Genomic DNA, 10,698 nt, shown 5'->3' on the forward strand with positions numbered 1-10,698 from the left:
GTTTTTTTTAAAGGCAGTAAATGAGGATGAATGAAATGTTTCGCTGCCAGACAAGGCTCCGCTGACAGCCAGGTGTAGCAGTGGTAAGGTGTTGGGACTGCTGTTGGGACTTCTGTTGGGACAGCTTTATGTGGGCCCTAACAGTTTGTGGGCACAATTTGTCACCGTTACACGGAACCCAAACCGGCTGCGCGCGTGCGCCATCGTACTTAAATACATTTTGTCCCCCCACACCAAACGCGATCACGACACGCAGGTTAAAATATCAAAACAAACTCTGAACCAATTACATTCATTTGGGGACAGGTCGAAAAGCATTAAACATTTATGGCAATTTAGCTAGCTAGCTTGCACTTGCTAACTAATTTGTCCTATTTAGCTAGCTAGCTTGCTGTTGCAAACTAATTTGTCCTATTTAGCTAGCTTGCTGTTGCAAACTAATTTGTCCTATTTAGCTAGCTTGCTGTTGCAAACTAATTTGTCCTATTTAGTTAGCTTGCTGTTGCAAACTAATTTGTCCTATTTAGCTAGCTTGCTGTTGCAAACTAATTTGTCCTATTTAGCTAGCTTGCTGTTGCAAACTAATTTGTCCTATTTAGCTAGCTTGCTGTTGCAAACTAATTTGTCCTATTTAGCTAGCTTGCTGTTGCAAACTAATTTGTCCTATTTAGTTAGCTTCCACTTGCTAGCTAATTTGTCCTGGAATATAAACATTGAGTTGTTATTTTACCTGAAATGCACAAGGTCCTCTACGCCGACAATTAATCCACACATAAAACGGTCAACCCGAATCGTTTCTCGGTCTCTCTTCCTTCCAGGCTTTTTCTTCTCTGAACTTTATATTGCGATTGGCAACTTTCATAAATGATGTGCATTACCGCCACTGACCTCGTTCGTCTTTCAGTCATCCACGTGGGTATAACCAATGAGGAGATGGCACGTGGGTACCTGCTTCTATAAACCAATGAGGTGATGGGAGAGGCAGGACTTGGGTATAACCAATGAGGAGATGGGAGAGGCAGGACTTGGGTATAACCAATGAGGAGATGGGAGAGGCAGGACTTGGGTATAACCAATGAGGAGATGGGAGAGGCAGGACTTGGGTATAACCAATGAGGAGATGGGAGAGACAGGACTTGGGTATAACCAATGAGGAGATGGGAGAGGCAGGACTTGGGTATAACCAATGAGGAGATGGGAGAGGCAGGACTTGGGTATAACCAATGAGGAGATGGGAGAGACAGGACTTGGGTATAACCAATGAGGAGATGGGAGAGGCAGGACTTGGGTATAACCAATGAGGAGATGGGAGAGACAGGACTTGGGTATAACCAATGAGGAGATGGGAGAGGCAGGACTTGGGTATAACCAATGAGGAGATGGGAGAGACAGGACTTGGGTATAACCAATGAGGAGATGGGAGAGGCAGGACTTGGGTATAACCAATGAGGAGATGGGAGAGACAGGACTTGGGTATAACCAATGAGATGGGAGAGGCAGGACTTGCAGCGTGATCTGCGTCAGAAATAGAACAGACTTTTATTTTAGCCCTTGGCAACGCAGACGCTCGCGCGAGAAGTGTGGGTGCAATAATTAAATACCATGTATGTCTACATTTATTTTGCAACACTCGCGTATGTGACACGAGCGGTGTAGTCAGCCTGTTATAGTGCAATTAATGTTTAGTGTTGTGGCTTTGCTGGCATGCATCCCACTTTTGTTTTGCCCCAACAAGATTTACATGCTAAAATCGCCACTGGCTAGTATATCAGGGGAAATCAAGGGTCGTCTGCCTGTTTGTCTGTCTGTCTGTTTGCCTGTCTGTCTGTCTGCCTGTCTGTCTGTCTGCCTGCCTGTCTGTCTGCCTGTCTGTCTGCCTGCCTGTCTGTCTGTCTGCCTGCCTGCCTGTCTGTCTGTCTGTCTGTCTGTCTGTCTGTCTGCCTGTCTGTCTGTCTGTCTGCCTGCCTGTCTGCCTGTCTGTCTGTCTGTCCCCAAATGTGTATTGATATTAAAAAATGAAAATATATGCAAATAATTTCCCAGTTTTCCTCCAACACAACCGACCCTGACACACGCACAGGAAATGGTTTTACAGAGTTTTAATGCTGTATGATTCTGTTAGTGTACATCAGTACACTAACAGCACTCAGTACATCAGGAAACAACATATATTCTGGGTGTGAGACTGCTCTAGAGAAAGATGGAGAGAGAAAGAGATGGGGAGGTAGACATGTTTACTAGTCAACCTGTGTGTGATTATCTTGGGCAGCTGTAGAAGGTTCTCTCTCTCCAGCCGAGGTGTTCCCTCTAGTGGCTGCTCTCTCTCCAGCCGAGGTGTTCCCTCTAGTGGCTGCTCTCTCTCCAGCCGAGGTGTTCCCTCTAGTGGCTGCTCTCTCTCCAGCCGAGGTGTTCCCTCTAGCGGCTGCTCTCTCTCCAGCCGAGGTGTTCCCTCTAGTGGCTGCTCTCTCTCCAGCCGAGGTGTTCCCTCTAGCGGCTGCTCTCTCTCCAGCCGAGGTGTTCCCTCTAGTGGCTGCTCTCTCTCCAGCCGAGGTGTTCCCTCTAGTGGCTGCTCTCTCCTCCTGCTGTGTGTCAGGGTGGGACACTGCTCTCTCTCTCTCTGAGGCTTGAGTCAAAGGTCTCGCCCCACGACCTGATTGCCCAGTGACTGGTCTTTCTCCTGTGACTGGTCTCTCTGAGGTTGGGGCATTGCAGGTCTGTATGTTGAACAAAGAGAATAAAAAGAGAAGAAGAGATGAGAGGAAAAAGAAGAGGAGGAGAGAGGATAGGGGAGAGGAGGAGAGGATAGGGGAGTGGAGGAGAGAGGAGAGGATAGGGGAGAGAGAGGAGGAGAGGAGATCATTAAGGAGAAGAGGAGCATAAAAGAGAAGAGAGGAGAACATAAAGGAGAGGAGAGGATAAAGGAGAGGTTAAATGAGAGGATAACGGAGAGGAGAGGATAAAGGAGAGGAGAGGAGAGGATAAAGGAGAGGTTAAAGGAGAGGAGAGGATAAAGGAGAGGATAAAGGAGAGGTTAAAGGAGAGGAGAGGATAAAGGAGAGGTTAAAGGAGAGGAGAGGATAAAGGAGAGGATAAAGGAGAGGAGAGGATAAAGGAGAGGATAAAGGAGAGGAGAGGATAAAGGAGAGGATAAAGGAGAGGAGAGGAGAGGATAAAGGAGAGGAGAGGAGGAGAGCATGATGAGAGGAGAGGATAAAAGAGGGGGAGGAGAGAGCAGAGGAGAGCATAAAATAGAAGAGAGGATAGGAGATGAGGGGAGAGAAGAGCATAAAGGAGAAAAGAGGAGACCACAACAAGAGGAGAGGAGAGAAGAGCATAAAGGACAGGAGAGGAGAGAAGATTAGGGGTGAGAAGAGCATAAAGGAGGAGAGAGGAGAGGAGAGAGCAGAGGATAAAGGAGAGGAGAGGAGGAGAGCATGAAGAGAGGAGAGGAGAGAAGGGCATAAAGGACAGGAGAGGAGTGAGGAGAGGACAGCATAAAGGAGAAGAGAGGAGTGAGGAGAGGACAGCATAAAGGAGAAGAGAGGAGTGAGGAGAGGACAGCATAAAGGAGAGGAGAGGAGAGGAGAGGACAGCATAAAGGAGAAGAGAGGAGTGAGGAGAGGACAGCATAAAGGAGAGGGAGAGGAGGAGAGGACAGCATAAAGGAGAAGAGAGGAGAGGACAGCATAAAGGAGAGAAGAGAGGAGAGGACAGCATAAAGGAGAATAGAGGAGAGGAGGAGAGGACAGCATAAAGGAGAATAGAGGAGAGGAGGAGAGGACAGCATAAAGGAGAAGAGGAGTGAGGAGAGGACAGCATAAAGGAGAAGAGAGGAGAGGAGGAGAGGACAGCATAAAGGAGAAGAGGAGAGGAGGAGAGGACAGCATAAAGGAGAAGAGAGGAGTGAGGAGAGGACAGCATAAAGGAGAAGAGAGGAGTGAGGAGAGGACAGCATAAAGGAGAAGAGAGGAGTGAGGAGAGGACAGCATAAAGGAGAAGAGGAGAGGAGGAGAGGACAGCATAAAGGAGAGGAGAGGAGTGAGGAGAGGACAGCATAAAGGAGAGGGAGAGGAGGGGAGGAGGAGAGGACAGCATAAAGGAGAAGAGAGGAGTGAGGAGAGGACAGCATAAAGGAGAGAGGAGAGGAGGAGAGGACAGCATAAAGGAGAAGAGAGGAGTGAGGAGAGGACAGCATAAAGGAGAAGAGAGGAGAGGAGGAGAGGACAGCATAAAGGAGAAGAGAGGAGAGGACAGCATAAAGGAGAAGAGAGGAGTGAGGAGAGGACAGCATAAAGGAGAAGAGAGGAGAGGAGGAGAGGACAGCATAAAGGAGAAGAGAGGAGTGAGGAGAGGACAGCATAAAGGAGAATAGAGGAGTGAGGAGAGGACAGCATAAAGGAGAATAGAGGAGTGAGGAGAGGACAGCATAAAGGAGAATAGAGGAGTGAGGAGAGGACAGCATAAAGGAGAAGAGAGGAGTGAGGAGAGGACAGCATAAAGGAGAATAGAGGAGAGGAGGAGAGGACAGCATAAAGGAGAAGAGAGGAGTGAGGAGAGGACAGCATAAAGGAGAGGGGAGGAGAGGAGGAGAGGACAGCATGAAGGAGAAGAGAGGAGTGAGGAGAGGACAGCATAAAGGAGAGGAGAGGAGGAGAGGACAGCATAAAGGAGAAGAGAGAGGAGTGAGGAGAGGACAGCATAAAGGAGAGGAGGGGAGAGGAGAGGAAAGGAGAGAGAATGTGTCTAACCTGAACCTCTTCCATCTGACTGTCTGCGGCTGGTGTGGTGGTGGTTTTGTCAGCCATGTGTGTGTGGATGTCAAGTCCGGAGTGTGTGTGTGAGTGTTTGTATGTGTGTGTGAGACGCTGTCTGCCCTCCTCAGAGCGAGCCGTGGGGTTGATGGAGGCAGGAGGGAGACGAGCAGGCAGCTCCCATGTCCCCTTAAAATCTGGCCACGCACTGCCACGCTACACGCACACACACACACACACACATAATTAAGCACAGACAGACATCCATAAGCACATAAATATACATGCATGTACAGGTCTCAGTGTGTGTATGTGTGTGTGTTGTTCACTAACCTTAGCCTTCACTCCCGGTAGGAGATGTCCTCGGTCACTGGCGATGAAGATGGTGTGACCCTCGGCTGCTGAGGGCCACACACACACTCACACACACACACACACACACACACACACACACACACACACACACACACACACACACACACACACACACACACACACACACACACACACACACAGTTAATTTAAACTAAGGTCAACTCATGGAGAGAAAGTAACACTATTTGCGTATTTGTCTTGCAAAACTCACAAACAACACTTAACGTTAGCTAAGTACTGTAAATTAGTTACCTCCTTGAAATGCTTCGGCACGGTCCAATTTTGCAGTTTCTGCGAGTTGAAAGCATTTTCATACTAAAACACACAACAGCACATGTTTACTGCTCTACACAATAACAAAAAGTGTGTTTTTAACGAATGAATGTTGTCATTTTGTTTTTACCTGATTAGCCGAGTAACCCGACGACATGCCTGGCGGCCAGCGACTCTGTTTGTCGTTGACAGGTTGCATAGCAACAACGGAGCGTTGCAGGAAGTTGTCGACACCGTCTGTGTCAGTTGTCAGCTCGCAGCTTCACTCTTCTTCTACTGACTACTTGCTCCCGATAGTTTGAGAGAAAACATAGGAAGAAGAGTGAAGGAGACAGAGGAGGAAAGGTAAAGGATATTATTACAGAGCCTGACAATTTATTATTCCAAACAATGTTTTTGAGATAAAATACAAAACATGAGGCAAGCAATGGGAATCTGTTAACCAAAGTATGAAAAGGTATGTGCCTTGATCCTTTTTGTCTTTCTGAAGACAAATGCCCTGTTGTCCTGAGAACAATGTCCATGGAAACTTGACCGTATTCAGTGACACGATCAAGATGCTCGGAGGCCAGGACCGCTGTGCTGTGGAGTCAGCTGCAATTCTGAGAAACATTGAGGCAAAATTGACTGCAAGACGTGATGACAACTTCATTCCAGTTTTGGTCAGAGGACTTCTGAGAGAGCTAGAGGGAAATTGAGCAATGTCTGAAGAGAGCTTTCTCCAAACATCCCAATCATTCTTCACTACGGCTGTGAACTACTTGCAAGCATATGGAAAGCACACAGACAATCTAAAATATTGACTTTGTCTCCTTTTAAAAGGCAACCTCAGCATGAAGAGATCCAGAAGGCAGCCAGACTGCAGGAAAAATGCCCCAATGTGACCATCAATGAGGATGCATTGTGTGACGAGGTTACTGGCCTGCAAGAGTTCCTAAAGGGAGATCGCTTGAAGAATGGAAAACATCTGAGACAGCGCTTTGTCAGAGATGGAGCACGTTGGTTACCCATTTCAAAGAGAACGACATCCCACACTCTAACCTGGCTAGATTAGCGTCTGTTGTCATGTGCTTACCTGGAAGTAATGGACCAGTCGAGAGTGTTCTCCCAAATGAATGATCTATGGACAGCAGCAAGAAATAGGTTCACTGTTCCTGCCATCAAGGCCATGCTTATTGTGAAGACAAACTCCAACCTCCTGCCAGGAGTTCATGGAGAAGCTGGCCAAAGACAGAGCAATCCTGAAGAAAATACATTCTTCTGAGAAATATACAGATTAGGTTGGAATAAATGGTAACTACACAATCTCATCACCGTCTTATTTCTTCATTATGTTGTTAAGTATTTCACATAGACTATTGACTGTTTTTTAAAGGTCACATGTTCTCTTCTGCTCTTATACTAACCAGACTAGCAGGACCACTGAATGTCTGTTCAGATCAGTTCTACCCAGACTACCAGGACCACTGAATGGCTGTTCAGATCAGTTCTACCCAGACTAGCAGGACCACTGAATGTCTGTTCAGATCAGTTCTACCCAGACTAGCAGGACCACTGAATGTCTGTTCAGATCAGTTCTACCCAGACTAGCAGGACCACTGAATGGCTGTTCAGATCAGTTCTACCCAGACTAGCAGGACCACTGAATGGCTGTTCAGATCAGTTCTACCCAGACTACCAGGACCACTGATTGGCTGTTCAGATCAGTTCTACCCAGACTAGCAGGACCACTGAATGGCTGTTCAGATCAGTTCTACCCAGACTAGCAGGACCACTGAATGGCTGTTCAGATCAGTTCTGTCTTGTCTATAGTGTTTCTGTAGTGTAGTTGTTTTCTCTATCACAGTGGGCCTGTTAGAATAAATACATGAAACCGGAATTGTCCCCCTTTTTAAAAAATGTCATAGATAATACCATTGGATATTTGAATTGACAGCCGAACTGGAAATCTGGTCACCTTATGTTACATACCCATAACATCAGTACAATTCCACAACATCTGCTACAGAAACAGAACTGTGCTATTTGGGTAACAGAATGCAAGTGTCTGTTGTTTAGAGCCACTGCTGAGCCAATAAGAATGGGGCCAGCCCTACCAGTAGAGGGACATGAAGCTGGCCAGGGGCCTGTTGCACAAAACTAGGATAAGGGATTAAGCCAGGATATCTTGGTGATCCTGGCTCAATTGATCCGTAATCCGGTTGCACTAAAGATGGATAGGGGGCAGGAGGATATGTTATGGTATAAATTACCATGGAGATTTATTCTGTGGAGCTAGCCTGCTCCAGACCAGGCTAAATTCAGGATCTATTTAATCATCCTAATGTCAGTCAGCAGTCACCACAAATGGAAACCAATAGTTATTTCACTGCTCACTATACATTGTTATCACATATAACTAGACCCACTGTCATTATTTAAATGTTTGTGATCATTAATTTCAATGATTTTGGATAAAAAATGATTTTTAGATGTTGCTATCATTAGATAATTTACAGTTTCCCATAGACTATATATAAAATGATAGAATATTAGGGCCACAGAGGGAAAAAAGACAAGTCATAATATTGTAACCAGTTGTTTTAAAGGAGGACAGTTGTTAAAATGACAGATGCGGGGCATTTCATGAAATTGTACTTCAGTATGGTTTCATAAACAAAGACATGCTGATGTGCCAGAATATTAAGTATCACATTGTCATAAGTATCAAACTGTAAAAACAATATGTAGCTTTTCTGCAGAAAGAACCAGCCTCATAAATTTATGACTCATCCTTTTTCTTCAGTGTGGCCCTAGTACTCTGTCATATAAACAAATACACATTCCATATGAATATAAAAAACACAATGTGTAACATTATGTTCCTTTATTGAATAAGGACTAAACAAAGCAGGTAAACCATCAGCTCCTTTCGAAACTGAAGTCACAGTGACTCTACAAGATGGAAAGCACAGAATCCAAGCATATTATACAAAATGATACATACACATTCAAAGGTCTGTATATAACACACCCTGCATGTCTGCACACTAAAATAAATGCAGGACAAATCCCATACACATCAACTGAACAGACAAATGAATGGATGCAGTAGCCTCCTGCAGCCTTGTATTACACACAGTATACCGCACAAACATCATAAGAGGCCAAATTGTAAAAACGAACCCAAAAAACCAAATTCCTCTGCCACCGCAGGACATATTTAACCAAAATTAAAAGCACACATACTAACTAAAATAATTCAACACATATTGGTCCCTCAGCAGCCGACCACTGTCGTCATCAGGAAGATTGCCGGATTGTCCCAGTCCATGGCTGGTGGCACTCTGGGGGCCCTCTCCTTCCTCAGGCAGGCCACATTGTGGAGGACAGCACAAGCCACAGTAATATCACATGCCCTAACAGGGCTGACCCTCTAATTTGTGAAGGCAGTGAAAGCGTGCCTTCAGGAGGCCAAAGGTCATTTCAACTCTGGCCCTGGTCCTGGCATGGGCATGGTTGTAGGCCTGCTGTGCTTCCTGGGGGGTCTGTGAAAGGTGTCAGGAGAAAAGGCTGGCAGCCATACCCCTGTCTCCCAGCAACACACCAGAGAATTCACCTGTCAACACAAAAATCTCATCATTACTACCTCATAAACACAGTGATATTCTTGACACAGCCATGATGGTTATAAATAGGGGTTGTGTGGCTTACCTTGTGATAGGCACTGATAGATTTCAGAGGCCCGAAAGATTCTGGAGTCATGGACTAGAGCCAGGCCATTTTGCCACAACATTGCTGATCACACAGTCAGCATTGCAGACCATCTGAAATCATAAGATGAGGAATATTACACCAATCAATGCACATCACTGGCAGATTTTTTGCTTATTTTCCTAGGTAATTTTGCTCAAGAAAATATTCAAGATGTTTTTAGATATTTTTTTTTTACTGAAAACAAGACAAAATACTAAGTAAGAAAGACATTTTTGCAGTGCAGTGAGCAACCGACCTTGGGTCTTTGAAAGGCGCTATATAAATTAAAGTGATTATTATTATAGCTCATCTATTTATTCAATTAAATTTTATTTATATAGCACTTTTCACAATTGTTTCATTCTGTCAAAGCAGCTTTACATTAATGAAAGCAGGAGAAACACAAAAAAACGGTGGACAACATAAGAAGCAGAGTACAACGGCTAAGATTAAACCGTACTGAGCGTAGTAACGTTAAATAATAATGTAAGGCTTTAATAATAATTTATCATAGCTTTATACAGTGTGATGGACTTACTTTACACAATTTCACTCATATCTGCAGTGCATTTCAATTAAAATTTAACCGTTTCATAATTACAGTACAACTGCGTTTTTGGAGATGTGAATTAAATATTTGAATTGTAATTGTGATGTTTCAGCGGAGCGGTGAGTGTGTAATTGTGCACTACTTACGCATTCAGGCGGTCTGCAATACTTTGCCACGCTTTTCTCTTGCTTTATCACTGTGGCGGTGTTGCCTTTCTTCTTAATTATATCTTTTACCTCCTCGTATGCCTCCATGAAGATTTGTGCTTCCGACGGGGAAAAGTACGCGGCTCTAGTTGCCATGGTAAATCAGTTAATCTGTGATCTGTGGCGGGGTCTATTTGAGTGAGCCGTGACCGCGCACCTATCCAGGATTGGTTTCACCTGGCTTAATGAATCCGTGTCTGCTCATCCTGGCTTGGTCTTTGTGCAACCAATTAAGCCTGGACGCACATGTTTTGGCTTCATTGAGCTCAGTTTAGTCATTTATCCCGGATGTCTTAATTCTACTTTTGTGCAACAGGCCCCAGACCTGCAGCTGCACCACAACAACAACACCTTGTTGTTTATTACCGTTCTCCTAGCAGCAGGATATTATGCTGTCAGGATCGCAGATTTTTCCCTTCACAATAAGAGTCCCCCAAGTACAACTGTTTTTCACAGCATTGCAATCCTCTTTGAAAAAATAAATGGTAAGTTGTTGTAGGGTCTCTACTAACCAATTATGGTTGTTTTGGACGGGGAGACTGTGTCTCATGGCCTGCTGCTGGCTTTTCACTCCACTGCCTCTACAACCCCCAATACAATACACTGTATCAATGATGTTGCTCTTGCTGCGGGCGATTCCCTGATCCACCTCTACGCAGACGACACCATTCTATATACTTTCGGCCCGTCATTGGACACTGTGCTATCAAACCTCCAAACGAGCTTCAATGCCATACAGCACTCCTTCCGTGGCCTCCAACTGCTCTTAAACGCGAGTAAAACCAAATGCATGCTTTTCAACCGATCG

General features: G+C 45.1%; 1 protein-coding gene across 1 annotated transcript; it reads right to left on the reverse strand.

Annotated features, from left to right (window-relative positions):
• Nucleotides 1–2,084: 2,084 nt before the first annotated feature.
• Nucleotides 2,085–5,690, reverse strand: LOC127923530 (protein Flattop-like). Its single transcript, XM_052507577.1, is given in 6 exon segments — nt 2,085–2,596; nt 2,598–2,714; nt 4,749–4,967; nt 5,085–5,161; nt 5,378–5,441; nt 5,530–5,690. Coding segments are annotated over 6 exon segments (996 nt in total). The 5' UTR covers nt 5,599–5,690; the 3' UTR covers nt 2,085–2,146.
• Between the last annotated feature and the right edge of the window lie 5,008 nt (nt 5,691–10,698).

This window comes from Oncorhynchus keta, unplaced genomic scaffold (assembly GCF_023373465.1).
Source record: "Oncorhynchus keta strain PuntledgeMale-10-30-2019 unplaced genomic scaffold, Oket_V2 Un_contig_2998_pilon_pilon, whole genome shotgun sequence".
Classification (NCBI taxonomy): Eukaryota; Metazoa; Chordata; class Actinopteri; order Salmoniformes; family Salmonidae; genus Oncorhynchus; species Oncorhynchus keta.